The following is a 20,693-nucleotide window of genomic DNA, read 5'->3' on the forward strand; positions in this document are numbered from 1 at the left end:
AGAAGGCATTTGCAGCTGCACTGACAAGGTCTAAAGCAAAACAGCAGGAACCAGCTGAGTTATCAAGGCAAAATGAGGATCTTATCCAAGTCCAAACACATCCCAGGAGACCACCTGCAGGATCAGCTGTCCAAAAGTTATTTGATATGGAGCAGTTCAGTGATCTATCCAGACTAGTTAAAACAGTAGCGTGGGTTTGGAGAGCAGTGAAAAAGTTCCTTGGCAGGAATCGGACCCTCAACAACCCAAAGTGGGAGGCAGTCTCTTCAAAAAGAACCATCTCAGTGAGAGAAAGAGAAGATGCCCTACGAGACATTTTCCTTGCTGCACAAGAAGGTATAACCTTCCCGAACACCACCAGAGACAGGCTGGTAGTCTATAAGGATCTAGACTCTGGGCTATTGGTTTGTGGTGGAAGAGTGCAAGTCTTTAAAGAAGATCAAGTTAGCGTTCCAATCCTTCCCTACAACGCATGGGTGTCCACACTGCTAGCCCGAGAATCTCACAGAGAAAGCCACGGAGGTTTGGCCAAAACTTTACTTAGGATGAGGAGGCAGGCTTGGGTCATCAGGGGTAGAAGAATAGCCCAAAAGGTTGTTGACAGCTGTGTTCAGTGTCGGAGGACCAAAGCAAAGAAATGGCAACAAGTGATGGGTGATTTATCACCAGAGAGATCGCAGCCTGCTGCACCCTTCGAGTTTACAACAGTAGATCTCTTTGGACCCTACCTTGTGAAAGATGATGTTAAGAAAAGAGCTTCTATGAAGGTCTGGGGTGTTGTCTTTTGCTGTATGTCAAGCAGAGCAATCCACGCAGAGCTGGCCAACACCCAATCGACTGAAAGTTTCTTAAAGGCCTTCCAAAGATTTGCTGCAGTTAGGGGCTATCCTAAGAAGATCTATTCGGATCCAGGCACCAATTTCATCGGCGCAAGACCGGTTCTACAGGAGATTTACAAATTCCTGGAGGGCATCGACAAGTCCGCTCTAGAAGAAACGGCCGCACAAAATGGAACGGAGTGGATGTGGAAAATCCATCCAGCCGATTCTCCACACAGGAATGGAGCTGCAGAGGCTGCAGTGCGCATTCTAAAAAGGGCACTCCAAAACTGTGGAGTAGAGTCTACTCTCACTTACACTGAGTTCCAAACAGCCCTTCAAATGGCAGCCAATCTCGCAAACGAACAGCCCATCGATGCCAGAGCGCAAGCCCAGGAAGACTGTATCCAGTATGCAACTCCAAATGCACTACTGCTGGGGCGAGCATCCCAAAGCGGTGATGTCAAAACATTCGACTTTTCCAGTTACCCATTCAAATGCCTCCAAGCAATGCAGTCAGTGGTAGATAAGTTCTGGAGACACTGAAGCCAGCTTGAAGGTCCAAATTTATTCTTAAGGACCAAGTAGCATACCATGCATAGGAACGTTGCAATTGGAGACATTGTCTGGATAGCGGATCAAAATGTACTCAGAGGGCAATTTAAACTTGGCAGAGTAATCAGTGTCAATCAAGACAGCAAGGGTGTCGTAAGAGACGTCAATGTCCGAGCCTTCCCAAGTTACCCTGTTCCTATCACAAAGCCCTCAAAAGCAACAACTAAGAACCATCCAGTGTCAAGAGGATGCAAAGAGAGGATCCTAAGTACTGTTCTTCACAGAGACGTCAGACAAATGGTGGTCCTTCTTCCAATTGAAGAGCAAATGAGCAAGTAATTTAGTAGAACATTCTAACTTGTCTACAATTAGTAGTGCCAAGCAGTTTGCCTTCTAAGCATTGCGATTTCCTCTTGTATCCAAGGAAAATTGAGTGGGAGGTGTCAAGTCAAACTGGGGAAGATATATAAATTAATTACAAATAGAATATAAACAAATAAATAAATAACATGAAGAAAATATTAAAATAAGTAAATAAATAACTATAGTAGTCTTAGCCAATCGGAGCGAGGGTCGAAAAAGAGAAAAACGGTAAAAAAATCCAGGGCTATGAGGAGACGCGGCTGGCGAGCTCTGCTGAAACTCCTGAGCTGAATACGAAAAAAAGTGCACAGACATTCAACATCGTCAAATCCCGGAGTGGAAGCTGATGAGCACTTTAATGATTCACTTTGCATCTCTAAATGAAGCAGAATGATGCTGGTATAGCGGTTGCAGATGCCGATTCAGTTGATGACGCAGCAACTCTGTCTGTGCTCGGCACGGAAAGTTTCGTGACCTACTTTAACTGTTCAGTACGTGACTGTTTAAAGCTAAATGTAGTTCTTTGTTGTAAATTTGAATGGTATTAAGTTATGAGTGTATTGATTTGTATACCCGTGTTTGTATTTCGACTTAATCACGGGAGAAATTGACAATGGGATGTTAATTATTTCTTCAGTCCACATGTGATTAAAACAGATCGCTAAAATAATGTGATAAATCTAATTTCACATGCACATATTGTAATTTTAAGTGTTTAGGTTAATTTTTTGGATTGTGTATGTTGCAGATTATACTCGTTAAATTTATTAAGCTTGTTAATATCATTTGAGAGTGCTTCATGTTAAAAAATATACAAAGAACTCATAAAAACAGATGATAAAAACAGATGTTTAATAAGCTTTATTTACAATTCATTTACATTTTCTGTATTTTTGTTTCTGTTAAAGGTTTTTCTCCTTTTATCTGTGGGCTTATTTGATGCTTTTCAATAAAAAAAGAAGAGTGGAATCCAGTTAAGGCCTCCGTTGATGATGTTTCCCTCCCTTTCAAGCAGGGAAATTGTGCACACATAAAATAAGCTTGACAAATACGTAGGACATAAAATTCCCAAAATAGCATGATTTGTACAGTTCCATCTTTCTTTTACCTGTGCTTATAGTTTTGGCACGATTCTCTCACTCATTGAGTTTTGCAAGCGTGAGGAGGAAGGCGGGTCCTTCGTGTAGCCAATCAAATATGAGGCTCATTACCACCTCAGGTGTGCGTTATTTTCTAAGAATTCCATGGCCCATTGTCAATTATTCCTTACATATCGTCCTGGTCGCACGGTCAATATTGATTCTGATAACTTTCGAGTTACTGGTCAAGCTATTATATGTAGCTAGTATGAATAACAAAATGCTTTCTCTGTGTCCAGGTTTGACTGTAATGCAAAACTGGTACTTCAAAAAAAAAAAAAAAAAAAAAAAAAAAAAAACTCAACTTTGACAAAAAGTTGTCTTTATTAATGTCTAAATATACATATCCAATTGCAAAATCATATGCAAAGTAACTAATTACGTCTGAATCAAAAGCCAGCAACCAGGGAATACACATAGCCATGTTGATGTTTATATATAGGGCTATTCAGCCATCTAGTGGCTACACGGTGGCATTACTGATGATAATTGGTTCATAATTTAGAGATGCCCTTAAAATACATGTTAAAGGAAAAAAATATTATAACTCATTTTAATAAGATAATAATGATAATAATAATAATAATAATTCTGGAATCACTCCTGATCAGTAGACAGGTGAAATTATGCATGCAGTTACTACAGATACTAGGCCTACTTTCAGCAGCACCAATATTAAAAACTAATATCATGGCCTGCTGAGGACGATGATGATGAGCAGGATACATGCACTGAATACACAGAAATTTTCTTTACACACCTGCTCGAAATTCAGTATGAACACATGGTAGTCAGCCTAATGGTGCACAGCTTATTAAGCAATCATGGTTATTTATTTATTTTAACATGTACGTATGCATTAAACGTACTATTCTGGCAATGAGAATGATGCTGAGCCAAATGACGATAAAGATGTGTTCTGGCGTCTGGAGTGTTTATTGAACCAATCAGATAAGAGTAAATCGAGAGTCAGCTAGAGCCTATTTTGATTGGCTACATTAAGAATTTGGACCCGCCTTCCTCCTCACGCTTGCCAAAAATCGTGCCAAAACCATAAGTGAAGGTAAAAGAAGACGCAACTATACAAACTGGGCTATTTCAGGAACTTTTGCTCTATGTACTTACACAAGTCATTTAGAAATTTACAGTTTGTTTGTTTTTTTTTGTTTTTTTTTTTGTTTTTTGTTTTTACACGCAGTCAATCGGTTTTGTGATTTTTTTTTCGCTTGCAAATCACTGTTCACAGGCTTGCAATTCTTTTGGCCATATTTTGGTGGAAAAAACGTGCCAAAAGTGTAAGCGTGGAAAAATGGAAGTCAGAAGAATACAGATCATATTTATTTTGCATTAGCATGAAGCTGTAGTTTCACAATACATTAATTACACTTACAGAAAAAAAAAACAGTAAAATGCTGCAAATCTTTTTTTCTTAAACTTTAAAGTCGATTTACATCTTTACAAACCTTCTCTCACGCATGCAAATTTAATTTATGCTTGCAATCTTATGTACACTTTCACAAATCTTACCCTGCGTATGCAAATCTTTTAGGCATCTTTTTGCCTTCATACGAAGGAAAGTTGAGTCGTTTCATTGAAACTCACTGTAATATGTAGAGTATTATGAGAGAGAGATCGCCTGAGCGAGTGTATTACCTGCATGTAGCTGATATTCTTCAGGTCAATGTTATATTTATAATCACAATAACAGTTTGAATGTCTGCTGAAGACAATATCTTTGTCCTTTTAACATTTAAGACATTCCCATGACTGCACTAGTCAATGCATTTGTCAGTTGCATCTCATAAGATGTTTAAAGTAAAAACAACGTCCTTGTTTCAACAGTACATTTCAATGTAAAAGTCTTTGCGACTGACTGACTCACTCATAAAGACAGTCTTTACCGCCATCTCATGGCGTATTAATGTAACTTTCACTGAAGTCGAAATCACCAACAGACTCTCCCAATGCCAAAAAATACAGCATGTTAATTATATAAAATATTATTTAGTGAACAATAATATTTAAATTAAAACTGTATTAAAAGTAAAATAGGAAATAAACACAAGAAAACAGTCAAACTTACAAGCAGCGCTCTAGTTAGTACAGGATTTAATTTTAATGTAAATATAAAGTTCTGAAACTTAATATAGCCCTTAAGCCAAATCTATTAGCTCTGGAACAAGTAATAGATTAATAAGACCAAAGACTGCCCGTTCGATATACCCAAAACAAATTATACCTCATGTTTAAACACTATCTACATAAGAGCCAGTGGCAAATTCCTGAAGGACTAGCCGAGATGAAGCTGTTCTCTGTGGGTACATGAGCGCTGAACGGTCGCTGATGGCCTGCAGCTCTCATCTCCGAAAGCGTCTAAACAAATTTTCAAATAGACGCTATGTGTACTTACAAATCGCATATCTGAGGTCTAAACAACTATATTCTCACCTTAAAAAAACTCTTAAAACTACATTTGGTTACAAAATAACAGTAGTATCTATAAAAATATGGTGGGTTTGCTCATCCACCATGACACTCGCTGTGAGAATGCTGATGGCGGAGTAATTCAAACGGTCAAATGGTTCCTGTGGCGATACTGGTATAACATTGCATGGCTGGAAAGACCTCTCAGCCAGTCAGATTCGAGAACCAGAACGAACTGTTGTATAAAGCCTTCTATACGTATAACAAAAATGCTGCAATATGCAGTTTTCTGGGTGGCAGCAAACATTAAACTACTAGGTTTCACCATTCCTACCTACTTACCAGGACATCCTAGAGATGAAGCAACCAAAAAACTGCTGGGCCAGAGCTTGAGCCAGAAAGCGCCTGCTTATAGGAGTCTGATCTATGATCATACCACTGTGCAGGAGGTTGGTACTGAGAAGAACAAACACAAACACAAAATCAAACAGAGCATCAAATCACATTGTAGCTTCTGTTAACAAAGCCTTTGAAATAAACATACACAAAAAAACTACAAAAGTACACATCTAATGCAGGGTTTTCCTGCATTTAAAATATATGGGTGGCCACCAAAATGAATCTTTGTGCCTTGTATTAGATTTATATGATCATTTAATGTGACGATACCTGCCATTCTGCAGTACAGGTACCCGCTGATAGCCAGCTACTTTACAACACTTTAAAGCGCTCCCGTGAGTGTTTGTGTAAGTGCTCTGTGAAGAGCCTCAAAGGTTTACATTTATATGTTTTTACAGCCTTGAGCTTTGTAGCCAATCACAGACATATCTGTTGAACAGATATGATTAAATTAAATTCAGATTAAATGTCCACTCAACGCCACTCAGAATAGCAGTTTTTGTTTAGCGCGAGTTCTGCATGCTTGCGAATACTTTCATTATAATACTATATATTCACAGCGTATACACACTGCGTGCATAATTACGCAAGTTGATTTTCTGATCATATTTTTTTTTTCAGGCAATCTGAGCCAAAAAAAAGAAAAAAAAGAAAAAAAAGAAAAGAGATTTAAGTCTCTGAGATCCTGACAACTTGCACTTCTGGAGACTCCAGGTAGGTTGCAGTTCTGAAAAATGGTGGCGCTGGAGTCTTTATGGTTCCTGATGGTTTCACACTTTCACAATTCACCTTAATTCTAAATTATTTTGCAGTTAATGTGTTTTTTCTTCTCCACCTGTTTTTGTCTGACCCTGCTGACCCAATGAGCGTTTTGCAGTCCATTGGTCATGCCTTAACTTTGCAATTTCTAGTATTGCATTAGTATTGCATCCTTCTTATGAGCATTTAATAATTTTTTTACTTTTCAGTCTGAGTAAAATCTCTTTGGCTCATTTTGCCTGTAAAAGAAAACCTGCCTAATAATTATGCACACCTGAATATAAGGCATTTTTCATTTCCAGCCTTCATGAACAATTACATATCACTTATAAATGATTAAATACAAAATTAATAGTAGTTATTAAGATTGATGTGGTTTGGACTTGGTAAAATGTGCCTGGGAAAAAAAATATGATCAGAAAATCAACTTGCATAATAATTATGCACACAGTGTACTATATACAGTGCTTCCGGAAAGTATTCACAGCGCTTCACTTTTTCCACAGCGCTTCACTTTTTCCACATTTTTTTATGTTACAGCCTTATTCCAAAAGGGATTAAATTCATTATTTACCTCAAAATTCTACAAACAATACCCCATAATGACAATTGTTAATAATTTAACAACAATTAACAAAGTTAATAGTTAATGTGTTCCCTATACTAAAGTGTTACCAAGAAGTTTGTATGAAATCTTTGCAAATTTATTAAAAAAAAAAAAAAAAAAAAAAAAAAAAAAAAAAAATCACATGTACATAAGTATTTACAGCCTTTGCTCAATACTTTGTTGAAGCACCTTTGGCACCGATTACAGCCTCAAGTCTTTTTGAGTATGATGCTACAAGCTTGGCACACCTATTCTTGGGCAGTTTCTCACATTCTTCTTTGCAGGGCCTCTAAAGCTCCATCAGGTTGGATAGGGAGCGTTGTTGCACAGCCATTTTCAGATCTCTCCAGAGATGTTCAATCGGGTTCAAGTCTGGGCTCTGGCTGAACCCCTCAAGGACATTCACAGAGTTGTCCCGTAGCCGCTCCTTCATTATCTTGGCTGTGTGCTTAGGGTCATTGTCCTGTTGGAAGATGAACCTTCACCCTAGTCTGAGGTCCAGAGCATTCTGGAGCAGGTTTTCATCAAGGATGTCTCTGTACATTGCTGCATTCATCTTTCCCTCGATCCTGACTAGTTTCCCAGTTCCTGCTGCTGAAAAACATCCCCAAAGCATGATGCTGCCACCACCATGCTTCACTGTAGGGATGGTTTTGGCCAGGTGATAAGCGGTGCCTGGTTTCCACCAGACATGACACTTGCTATTCAAGCCAAAGAGTTCAATCTTTGTTGATCTCATGGTCTGAGAGTCTTTCAGGTGCCTTTTGGCAAACTCCAGGCAGGCTGTCATGTGCCTTTCACAGAGGAGTGGCTTCCGTCTGGCCATTGTACCATACAGGCCTGATTGGTGGAGTGTTGCAGAGATGGTTGGTTCTCCTCTCTCTACAAAGAAACGCTGGAGCTCTGTCAGAGTGACCATCGGGTTCTTGGTCACCTCCCTGACTAAGGCCCTTCTCCCCCGATCACTCAGTTTGGCCTGGCAGCCCGCTCTAGGATGAGTCCTGGTGATTCCAAACTTCTTCCAATTACGGATAATTCACTGTGCTCATTGGGACCTTCAATGCGGCAGGAATTTTTCTGTACCTTTCCCCAGATCTGTGCCTCGACACAATCCTGTATCAGAGGTCTAAGGCAATTCCTTGGACTTCATGGCTTGGTTTGTGCTCTGACATGCACTGTTAACTGTATAGCTTATATAGACAGGTGTGTGCCTTTCCAAATCATGTCCAATCAACGGTATTTACTACAGGTGGACTCCAGTCAAGTTGTAGAAACATTTCAAGGATGATCAGTGGTAACAGGATGCACCTGAGCTCAATTTTGAGTGTCATAGCAAAGGCTGTGAATACTTATGTACATGTGATTTTTTCGTTTTTTATTTTTAATAAATTTTCAAAGATTTTAAACAAAATTCTTTCACGTTGTCATTATGGGGTATTGTTTGTAGAATTTTGAGAAAAAAAGAAAAAGAATTTAATCCCTTTTGGAATAAGGCTGTAACATAAAATGTGGAAAAGGTGAAGCACTGTGAATACTTTCCGGATGCACTGTATAATGCACAGCATAGACAGTTTCATTGATTATAAGGTGAGTTTTCGCAAGAGTGCAGCTTTGTGTACTTAGTGTTGAACTGAAATAATTCTCAGCTTCAGTGATTATAATGGCACTGATCTTTGCTCACTTTCTGTAGTCTATATAATATATATTTTTCATGCTGCTAACTGCACATTGCAAAGTAAATTTCTGGATTGACAACCATATTTAAATGCATGATTGAATCCGACTGACAGTGATAACCATAGCAATGGACGGAACAAAATCTCATACTGTATGTCAAATTATCTGTGCATTAAGTCCTGGAGTGTAACTGCAAAAAAAAAAATAGACCACTTTTTCTATGTAATGTGCTACTTTGCGGTTCATTTTATTATTAACTTTCAAACCAGTCACAATTTTACATATAGATTTACAGATTTTTGTTAGTTTTGTACAGATTAGTGTTAGTTTATTCACATATAAACATTTTACTGATTATTTTCGCTGATCAATGTTTATATATGAATAAAAGCCTACATTCAATCTGTTCATCATATAAAGCAATCGTCTCTCTTTAGAAAATTTGGACTAAACTGCTCAATTCATATGGATTTGTTTTACAAACTATTTATGAACTTTTTGAAGCGTCAAATTGGTAGTTATGTAGCCTGTCAATGGAGGGACAGAAATCTCTCAGATTTCATTAAAAGTATCTTCATTTGTGTTCCAAAGATAAACTAAAGTCTTTAAAAGAAAACATGAGGGTCATAAATGATGACAGAATTTTCATTTTTTTGGGTGAACTAACCCTTATATATAAAATAGTTTTAAACACTTTGTTTTATAATCTGTCCTGATAGTGATTATTTTTTATTTCATGAATAAATAGGACAAGTTAATATATTACAAAGTATTTATTTGCATTTATTTTGGATTTATTGTCAGTTCTGGGCTTGCAGTTCACATGGAAAGGGTACTTTGTACTGTGTGTGTGTGGATGACCATGTTCGTCCGCCACCACCAAAGACCATTTTTGACCCAGAAAAAAAACCCTGTTATGTTGCTATAAACATACCTGAAAATACTCATTGATGCATATGATGAGACCTGCACATAAGCCTCATCCACAAAGACGGTCTTAAAGCAAGAATATGGGTAGCGACAGGTGAGAATCTCCTCGTAGAACTCAAAAATCTCATGCAGGTAGGACATAGTGTGCTTCAGGAGGGGCAGAAGCTGAGGCAAGCAAAAATGAGTCACCTGTGAAAGCACAACATATTTGATTTATAACAGTTTAGTGAATAAAAAAAAACAATTACATTGAAAAACATTTACATCTGAAAAAGTTTATTACAAATAAAACATAAGCATTAGATAAGTATAGCGGGAAATTTGGATGATCTAATGTGTGACTCATCTACAGTTAGGACATTAAACATTGTGGCATTCTGTACCACATATAAAAAATAAATAAATAAATAAATAAATAAAAAACACACCACCACCATCTAGTGGATGACTGCAAAAAGGAAACTTGTTTGAGTCAATAACATCACCAGGTATGTCTATGCTGAGTATTTGCAGGAAGTTTAACACTTTTCAGTACCATTTTTAAGAATGTTTTACTGTGTGCATAAGCTACACAATGGATTGTGTTCATATGTAAACATTAAATAAAAACTTAATTCCAATGGCTTATATAAAAAGATACAAAAATACAAAAATATAGAGAGATGGATTACAGCAGTCAGAAGACAGAAAGCTGTAAAATGTATCATCACTACATCAACAGCTGTATTAGAAACACCCTTGAAGCAGTGTTTAGGGTTTTTTATTTATTTATTTTTACTTATTTATTTTTTTTTTTTTTTCATAAAAGTAATTTAATGCCATGGTAATATAATGTTAATAATGAGCAATGCACTTTGTCTCCTGTTTTGCCCACATACTGTGTTACTATTACACTATAAAAAACACAAAATAATAATTTAGTAGTAGTATTACTCAGGGTTATTATCAAAACTAAAACTATTAAAAAACACTTGTTAATGAAAATAAAATATAAATATTAGTTGAAAAATTTAGACTATTTCAGTTTACAGCCTTGGCAATAAACTGAAATCATTTTAAGTTGAAACACTAAAATAATTAACTGGAAAAAACTAAAACTGAAACAAAAATAAATTAAACCTAAATGGTAATACAAACCCGATTCCAAAAAAGTTGGGACACTGTACAAATTGTGAATAAAAAAGGAATGCAATAATTTACAAATCTCATAAACTTATATTTTATTCACAATAGAATATAGATAACATATCAAATGTTGAAAGTGAGACATTTTGAAATGTCATGCCAAATATTGGCTCATTTTGGATTTCATGAGAGCTACACATTCCAAAAAAGTTGGGACAGGTAGCAATAAGAGGCCGGAAAAGTTAAATGTACATATAAGGAACAGCTGGAGGACCAATTTGCAACTTATTAGGTCAATTGGGAACATGATTGGGTATAAAAAGAGCCTCTCAGAGTGGCAGTGTCTCTCAGAAGTCAAGATGGGCAGAGGATCACCAATTCCCCCAATGCTGCGGCGAAAAATAGTGGAGCAATATCAGAAAGGAGTTTCTCAGAGAAAAATTGCAAAGAGTTTGAAGTTATCATCATCTACAGTGCATTATATCTTCTAAAGATTCAGAGAATCTGGAACAATCTCTGTGCGTAAGGGTCAAGGCCGGAAAACCATACTGGATGCCCGTGATCTTCGGGCCCTTAGATGGCACTGCATCACATACAGGAATGCTACTGTAATGGAAATCACAACATGGGCTCAGGAATACTTCCAGAAAACATTGTCGGTGAACACAATCCACCGTGCCATTCGCCGTTGCCAGCTAAAACTCTATAGGTCAAAAAAGAAGCCATATCTAAACATGATCCAGAAGCGCAGGCGTTTTCTCTGGGCCAAGGCTCATTTAAAATGGACTATGGCAAAATGGAAAACTGTTCTGTGGTCAGACGAATCAAAATTTGAAGTTCTTTTTGGAAAACTGGGATGCTATGTCATCTGGACTAAAGAGGACAAGGACAACCCAAGGTGTTATCAGCGCTCAGTTCAGAAGCCTGCATCTCTGATGGTATGGGGTTGCATGAGTGCGTGTGGCATGGGCAGCTTACACATCTGGAAAGGCACCATCAATGCTGAAAGGTATATCCAAGTTCTAGAACAACATATGCTCCCATCCAGACGTCGTCTCTTTCAAGGAAGACCTTGCATTTTCCAACATGACAATGCGAGACCACATACTGCATCAATTACAACACCATGGCTGCGTAGAAGAAGGATTCGGGTACTGAAATGGCCAGCCTGCAGTCCAAATCTTTCACCCACAGAAAACATTTGGCGCATCATAAAGAGGAAGATGCGACAAAGAAGACCTAAGACAGTTGAGCAACTAGAAGCCTGTATTAGACAAGAATGGGACAACATTCCTATTCCTAAACTTGAGCAACTTGTCTCCTCAGTCCCCAGACGTTTGCAGACTGTTATAAAAAGAAGAGGGAATGCCACACAGTGGTAAACGTGGCCTTGTCCCAACTTTTTTGAGATGTGTTGATGCCATGAAATTTAAAATCAACTTATTTTTCCCCTAAAATGATACATTTTCTCAGTTTAAACATTTGATATGTCATCTATGTTGTATTCTGAATAAAATATTGAAATTTGAAATTTCCACATCATTGCATTCCTTTTTTATTCACAGTTTGTACAGTGTCCCAACTTTTTTGGAATCGGGTTTGTATTTAAATATATAAATAAATAAATACATAAAATGACCAAAGCACATAACGAAATTACTGAAAATTAAACTATAAGTAATGTGAAAACTAAAAATATACAAATAAAAGCTATTCAAAAATGAATAAAACTATAATCAAACTAAAATATCACTGGTATTACTATGGATGCCTAAACCTCCAGAAATTAAAAACAAATAAATATATAAATAAATAATAGGAAAATTAATAAAAAACAAAAATGACCTGATTAAACAAATATAAATTATTTTTTAATTAAATTTAATCCTGAATTTAATTTTTCTATCATCATCATTATTATTATTATTATTATTTATCACTACTATTATACATTTGCCATCTGGGGTACAAATAGTAATATAACAATAGTAATATATTTGTTTTAATTCACTTTTATGCATTAATTCAAAAGAAAACCACTGGAAGATCTTTCCACATTGACAACTTAAACAGATCAGGGGTCCATTCTTCGTACCTCGCTTAATACATCTGAGATGATCTGACAGATGTCAGATCTTCTAATCGTGATAACTGATCTATGGCTAATTTGGTTCTTCGGTAACACTTTACAATAAGGTTCATTAGTTAACTACATTAGTTAACAAGATCTAATAATTAACTGCACTTAGCATTTATTAATCTTTGTTAATGTTAATTTCAACAATTACTAATACATTGTTAAAATTATGTTAACATTAGTTAATGCACTGTGAACTAACATGAACAAACAACGAACTGTATTTTCTAATACAGTTACACTAACGTTAACGAAGATTAGTAAATACAGTAACAAATGTATTGCTCATGGTTAGTTCATGTTAGTTAATACATTAACTAATGTTTAACTAATTAACCTTATTGTAAAGTGTTACCAGTTCTTCAAACAAATTTGCGCATTTGATCAAAATATCCGGATTGAGTTGTCAGAATATTGCGCGTTCTGATGTTCATTGGAAAGGGCAGATAATCAATACTCAAAACCATGATCAACAATGCAGCAATTGGCTGGTGGCAAGACAGCAATGTAATGACATATTAAAAGAGCATCACACACCTGACGAAAAACTTGACAAATTTCTGGACCTTTATAAGGAAATAGCCAAACGACCAAAACAACATAAAAGTTATAATAGATAAATGAAATGTGTACTGTTTGTTACATGATTCACAATTATTTAATGATTTCTAGTATTTTTACAGGCTTTGTATTTTTATTTCATGTAGTAATTAGCAGTTTAGCAATTTAATTTTACCTGTTAAGCAGATTTGTTATGGGACAGCATTAATTAAAGTTTCCTAAGGGTCAAGAACATTTGTCTAATGGCACAGTAGACAGCAGTTATCTGCATCTCCTGCGCTGCATCAAGCCACTCCCATAATAGCTGTTCAAATTAATGTACGGCTTAGACTAATATCTGTACATCATGTGTAAGACTCCGACAACAATGTTTTTATTTTACTCCACACTGCATTTGCATGTACAATGGGTACGTAAAGTATTCAGACCTCCTTAAATTTTCACTCTTTGTTATATTGCAGCCATTTGCTAAAATCATTTAAGTTCATTTTTTTTCCTCATTAATGTACACACAGCACCCCATATTGACAGAAAAACACAGAATTGTTGACATTTTTGCAGATTTATTAAAAAAGAAAAACTGAAATATCACATGGTCCTAAGTATTCAGACCCTTTGCTCAGTATTTAGTAGAAGCACCCTTTTGATCTAATACAGCCCAGTCTGAGGTCCTGAGCACTCTGGAGAAGGTTTTCGTCCAGGATATCCCTGTACTTGGCCGCATTCATCTTTCCCTCGATTGCAACCAGTCGTCCTGTCCCTGCAGCTGAAAAACACCCCCACAGCATGATGCTGCCACCACCATGCTTCACTGTTGGGACTGTATTGGACAGGTGATGAGCAGTGCCTGGTTTTCTCCACACATACCGCTTAGAATTAAGGCCAAAAAGTTCTATCTTGGTCTCATCAGACCAGAGAATCTTATTTCTCACCATCTTGGAGTCCTTCAGGTGTTTTTTCATGTGTCTTGCACTGAGGAGAGGCTTCCGTCGGGCCACTCTGCCATAAAGCCCCGACTGGTGGAGGGCTGCAGTGATGGTTGACTTTCTACAACTTTCTCCCATCTCCCGACTGCATCTCTGGAGCTCAGCCACAGTGATCTTTGGGTTCTTCTTTACCTCTCTCACCAAGGCTCTTCTCCCCCGATAGCTCAGTTTGGCCGGACGGCCAGCTCTAGGAAGGGTTCTGGTCATCCCAAACGTCTTCCATTTAAGGATTATGGAGGCCACTGTGCTCTTAGGAACCTTAAGTGCAGCAGAAATTTTTTTGTAACCTTGGCCAGATCTGTGCCTTGCCACAATTCTGTCTCTGAGCCCTTCAGGCAGTTCCTTTGACCTCATGATTCTCATTTGCTCTGACATGCACTGTGAGCTGTAAGGTCTTATATAGACAGGTGTGTGGCTTTCCTAATCAAGTCCAATCAGTATAATCAAACACAGCTGGACTTAAATGAAGGTGTAGAACCATCTCAAGGATGATCTGAAGAAATGGACAGCACCTGAGTTAAATATATGAGTGTCACAGCAAGGGGTCGGAATACTTAGGACCATGTGATATTTCAGTTTTTCTTAATAAATCTGCAAAAATGTCAACAATTCTGTGTTTTTCTGTCAATATGGGGTGCTGTGTGTGCATTAATGAGGAAAAAAAATGAACTTAAATGATTTTAGCAAATGGCTGCAATATAACAAAGAGTGAAAAATTTAAAGGGGTCTGAATACTTTCCGTACCCACTGTATATTAAAACATTATTAAAGACTACTTTCGGTCACAATTTAGATTTTATTTTTTGTTTGAAATGTTGTTTTAAATGTTGTCTGTCCATGCTCCCCCTCCCTCAATCTCACTCTTTCTGTGTGTGTGTGTGTGTGTGTGTGTGTGTGTGTGTGTGTGTGTGTGAGTGTGTGAGAGTGTGTGAGTGTGTGAGAGAGAGAGAGAGAGAGAGAGAGAGAGAGAGAGAGAGAGAGAGAGAGAGAGAGAAACATTTTCACTCTTGATGGTTAGAGTTTACAGGGATAGTTCACCCAAAAATGAAAATTCTGTCATCATTTACTCACCCTCAAGTAGTTCCAAACCTGTATGAAGATGTTTGGAAGAATGTCAGAAACCAAACAGATCTTGACCCCCATTTACTACCATAGTAGGAAAAATAAATACTATGGTAGTCAACGGGGAAAGAGATCTGTTTTACTGACATTCTGGAGGGTGAGTAAATGATGACAGAATTTTCATTTTTGAGTGAATAGGGATAGCCCTTTAACCCTTCCGTTGCTGTGTGCTTTTGCCTGCATTAAAGGATAAGAAATCCCTTAGGCCTTGACTTTTGCTATACACATTTGAATAACAAAAAGCCATAGAACCAGTTAATTTGTAGGGCACTGACAATATAGTTTAATAAGTAGGTTAACTGGGTAGGTTAATAATTAAATCAGTAAATTAAAATATAAAAAACCTTGACATATATATACTGGAAATACAAAATTTTGAGCTTCAAAGTATAACTTTGCACTCATTTAAGTGACCTATGACATCCAATGACATGATAATTCATCTAAATTTAAATGATCTCATGGATGTGGCTGTTTTGGTTCACAGTCATAGGGGCACCAGCCGACTCCAGTAAATGTGACATATTCCTTTTACATTCACCCATTTTATATGCATATTGCCCGTCATGCAGTGACAGTGGCGACGGGGCTAGGGCCGGTGATCGCTGCTTGCAACTATATTTAGGTAATTATTCCCTCACAAACAAATCTCTCAAGTAAAACTGACTGTGTCTATATATTATGATAGCTTACACATCAGTGCTTCCCACACATAGACTTTACCTGGGCGGGCCGTCCAGGTATATTAACAGCCGGCCAAGTATATTTGGTGACACATTTTTGCTTTTATTGTTTTTATCCACTTTTACTTTTTTATCCGCCCGAGATAATGAAACCATCCGCGTTCGATTTAGAGGCCGTTCACGTCACGTTAAAAAACGCATGGAAAACACCAGCCGCGGCACTTTCTCCTCTTTTCAAAAGCGCTTGTTGCTAAGCAACCATGAGCCGCGTTCTCCATGAAGACGAATAAGTTTCAGCAAAGGATAAATGTATTTCCAGACCTTGCATTAACTTTACTACTAGATTATACTACTACTTATGGAAATAAGAAATAAAAAACCCACCCTGTACAGGTATGATCAGCTGTTAGTCCATCTTGGCAGAGCTTTCGATCTCTATTTGAGCGCGTTCGTCCCGCGTCTACATTTAAAATAACAAACTTGAGCGCGCAAAAGACGCGACATGTGAACGGCCCCTAACTAGGTATTGGAAAGTCTCCCCTCGCTCTATACTGTTTACTCCCACTGACAATTCCACATGTGCTGATTTTTTAATACTTAATAACCTTAATTTATATCAAATTGATTTTCCTCAAATTCCTTTTATTATTTTTTAATGACCTGTGCTAAGCACCCTGCTACAGTCACATTGTCTTTATGAACTTCTCCAAATTTCTAAACTATGGATTCAAAACAAAAAATGACATTAGATTTCCTCACACAGACCTCATGCATGTAGGGGTCCACCAGAATCTCGAAGGGCCCCACAGCCAGGGAAATGTTAGGGGCGGCAGTGGGGATGGGCAGCATGTAGTGGTAGGTCTTCTTGCGCATATCGTGGGTGTAGACGGTCTCCACTAGGTCCCCACAGGACACTGCCACCATGGAGGCATCCACAGTAAACTCCAGCTTCCATGTGCACAACTCAGAGTATGAGTCAACACATGGAAACCAGAACCTAGTGAAGAAGATTAGGAAATATAAAATAATCATCACTCATACAGACAGGTTGGCGATACATGGCTCAACATTAAGTAAATCGGTCATTCACTTGTTCGAGTAAAAAGGTTTCTTGTCTGGAAAAAACAGGATTTTTGTGTTGTAAAATGTTTTTTTCTGAAGCAATATTCTCATCAGTGTTCTATCAGCTTTGACATATATAAATCTGCATATTTGTGATATTTACCCCGGGGGCATTTTTTTTTACCTTTATAAAGGGCATTTTTTCCTAATCTTATTAAATGTATGTTTCATCTTTCATTTTAAATTCTTAAATTTGATCAATAAAATCAATTAGAATAAGACGACACTATAGGGCTGTTACCAATCAAATCATTTACACTTAAAAATTACAACTGCATTTAATAATGTTGTGAGATTGTTTTAAATATTTTTTGAAAATATAAATAAGAAATGTTGGAAAGAATGATTCTTTTGAAACTAAACCGCCAGTAGGTGGAAGCAGGTGACCGTCTTAATGAGTTAGTCATTGAGTCATTCATTCAAACAATTCGTTCAAATGGCTGATTCATACAGGAATGAGGCAGTTGTTTATGAATGGGTCATTGAATCTTTGACTCAACCGATTCGTTCAAAACACTGAATCATTCAGTAATGAAAACACGGTTGAGTGTTTCTGTGTGATGCGCTATGGTTCTGCTGTGATCTTTGTTTGGAACTATTTTCGCTGCTGAAACAGAACAAAAATAGTCAATATTGCATCTAAAATGTAAGTGACTTAATTTTAACTACATGTTTATTGAACTGTTGTATGAAATCAGTGTCACGTTTTCAATCGTGATGGTATTCAGGAAAACAGCTATCTTGGTCGTGTGATGTTGCTTAACTGTTTCATATGTTATAAATATAAAAAAATAAATATATAAAATCTCCACATTTTGAATTTTTACCGCAGTATGTTAATGGAGTTTGTGTATGCTGCACTCATTTGTTTAGATTTCTCCTTGAGAGGCTGCGCGAGCCTCAACAGCACAAATTGGTTACCATCAATACAATATAGTACGTACATTAGATATTGTCCACTATCAATCGCCACTTACACTAAAAGAAATAAAATCAGAATCATTCTCGTTTTGGTGATTCCCTAGGTTTTTTTTTTTTTATATTGACGTTTTCAAACCATTATACATATATATTATATATATATATAAAATGTATGAAGAATTTGCTTCCAAAACACGATAAACACCATTTTTAAGAAAATTGAGTTATTGCCAAAATCAGTATTGTATCTGCACTTCGGTGTATCCTTTTGCAACAGCTGCATTATAAATAAAAAAGCTTTTCTAAAGAGCAAATTTCTGCGACGTTGTTGCAAATGTTGCGCCACGGCTATGGCATGTGCAGAGCCCCTCTGCACGCTGATGACGGGCAAAGTGAGTGCGTGCGATGTCTGGGGAAGTCCCACGCAGAAGCCGCGCTCACTGTGTTTTCACTACTGTGCTCAGTTGAATATGACATGACATTCTTCCCTGAATCAGGCGAGACTCATGGTATATATATTCACCCTAAAAGAGCACATTTTCCGGCGTTTGTTGCAAAATGCTGAATCTCTGAGCGTGTCGCTTGCCAGCCACACCCCCGCAAGCCGCGTTAATTGAGAAAGGCGTGAGAGCGAACTCAATGCTGACAGCGCTTAGCTGAATATGACATGACGCTCTCACCTGACTCAGGTGAGACTCTTGGAATATATATTCACTCTAAAAGAGCATATTTCTCCAGCATTTGGTGTAAAATGCCCAATCTCTGAGCGTGCCATTTGCCAGCCACACCCCCGCGAGCCGCGTTCATTGAGGGCGTGTGCTCTCATGATGAGAGCGCTACAACGAGCTCAATACTGACAGCGCTCAGCTCTATATGACATGATGCTCTACCCTGACTCAGGTAAGACTCTTGGAATATATTAACTCTGAAAGAGCAGATTCCTCTGGTGTTTGTTGTAAAATGCCCAATCTCCGAGCGTGTCGTTTGCCGGCCACACCCCCGCAAGCCGCCTTCATTGAGGGTGCGTGCTCTCACTACAAGAGCAGGAAAACAAGCTCAATGCTGACAAGTGCTCAGCTGAATATGACATGATGCTCTCCCCTGACTCAGGTGAGACTCATGGTACATATTAACACTGAAAGAGCATATCTCTCTAGTGTTTGTTATTAAATGCGAACCTCTGAGCGCTTCACTTGCCGGCCCCGCCCCCGCAAGCCGCGTTCTTAGAGGGAGTGTGCTCTCACTACGAGAGTGCTAGAACAAGCTCAATGCTGACAGCGCTCAGCTGAATATGACATGACGCTGTCCCCTGACTCAGGTGAGACTCATGGAATATATTAATTCTGAGAAAGCAGATTTCGCTGGTGTTTATCAAATGCTGAATCACTGAGCGCTTCGCTTGCTGGCCCCGCCCCGCAAGCCGCATTCACTGACCCAAACAGCCTCGTATGTGTTCCCAGTCGACCCGTTCAATTCCGGGTGCTGGGAAAATGTGTTTATTGCACGCAAAAAAAAAAAAAAAAAAAAAAAAAAAAAAAGCGACTTAGTGCCAGAACCTATCCAGCTCCTTGCCACGCGGGCCGAGACCTGGCAGGCCATCCCCGGAGTATCAACTTGGGTGCTGAACATAATAAAACGAGGTTATGCACTCCAATTCGCTCAACAGGCCCCGTTATTCACCGGCGTGGCCCAGACCTCTGTGGAAAGCAAGGACGTGCACTTCCTGTGTTCCGAGGTGAATACCATGCTGGAAAAAAGGAGCCATAGAAGTGGATGCGGCTCTCTCCCCTCTGAGACAGATGGGTATGCGCCTTCTGAACTACCTCGACGACTGGCTCGTGCTGGCCCAGTTGGAGACGGAGCTAATATCTCACAGATCCATCATCCTAAACCACTCAGAGTGCTTGGGGCTCAGGGTCAATTTTCCAAAGAGCTCGTTATCTCCCAGCCAACGTGTCTCATTCCTGGGGATAATTTTAGACTTGAACCACATGAGGGCCGTGGTCACTCCAGAGTGATCTCTGGCCATTCAGCAGCTCGCAAAAACCTTTATGGTTGGCTTCTCTGCCACTCAGAGCATTTCAGAAGATGCTAGGTCTAATGAGTTTGGCATCTCCGGCTCTGCAGCTGGGCTTGCTTCATATGCGCCCTCTGCAGTTCTGGATGAAACCACGGGTCCTGTCCCAAGCCTGGCAACATGGTCGCTGCTCGCTCAAGGTGAACCAGGTGTGCGTCGCAACCCTGGCCCCTTGGACGAACCCCTGCTGGTTCGAGCAGGGCGTGGCAATTGGGGCGATAGACAAGAGGAAGGTCGTCTTCACAGATGGGTTGTGGAGCTCTGTGCGACAGCCGTCCGGCCTTTGGC

General features: G+C 38.5%; 1 protein-coding gene across 5 annotated transcripts in view; it reads right to left on the reverse strand.

Annotated features, from left to right (window-relative positions):
• Window positions 1–20,693, reverse strand: part of taf2 (TAF2 RNA polymerase II, TATA box binding protein (TBP)-associated factor) — a 72,689-nt gene that overhangs the window by 46,027 nt on the left and 5,969 nt on the right. For all 5 annotated transcript variants that reach the window (XM_051865308.1, XM_051865309.1, XM_051865307.1 and 2 more), the window contains exons 6-8: window positions 17,051–17,282; window positions 9,676–9,860; window positions 5,642–5,755 (exon numbers count right to left, since the gene is read on the reverse strand). In XM_051865308.1, coding sequence (XP_051721268.1) covers window positions 5,642–5,755; window positions 9,676–9,860; window positions 17,051–17,282 — 531 coding nt within the window. The remainder of the gene's footprint in view (window positions 1–5,641; window positions 5,756–9,675; window positions 9,861–17,050; window positions 17,283–20,693) is intronic.

The sequence above is a fragment of the Ctenopharyngodon idella genome, chromosome 16 (genome assembly GCF_019924925.1).
Source record: "Ctenopharyngodon idella isolate HZGC_01 chromosome 16, HZGC01, whole genome shotgun sequence".
In the NCBI taxonomy this organism is placed as follows: domain Eukaryota; kingdom Metazoa; phylum Chordata; class Actinopteri; order Cypriniformes; family Xenocyprididae; genus Ctenopharyngodon; species Ctenopharyngodon idella.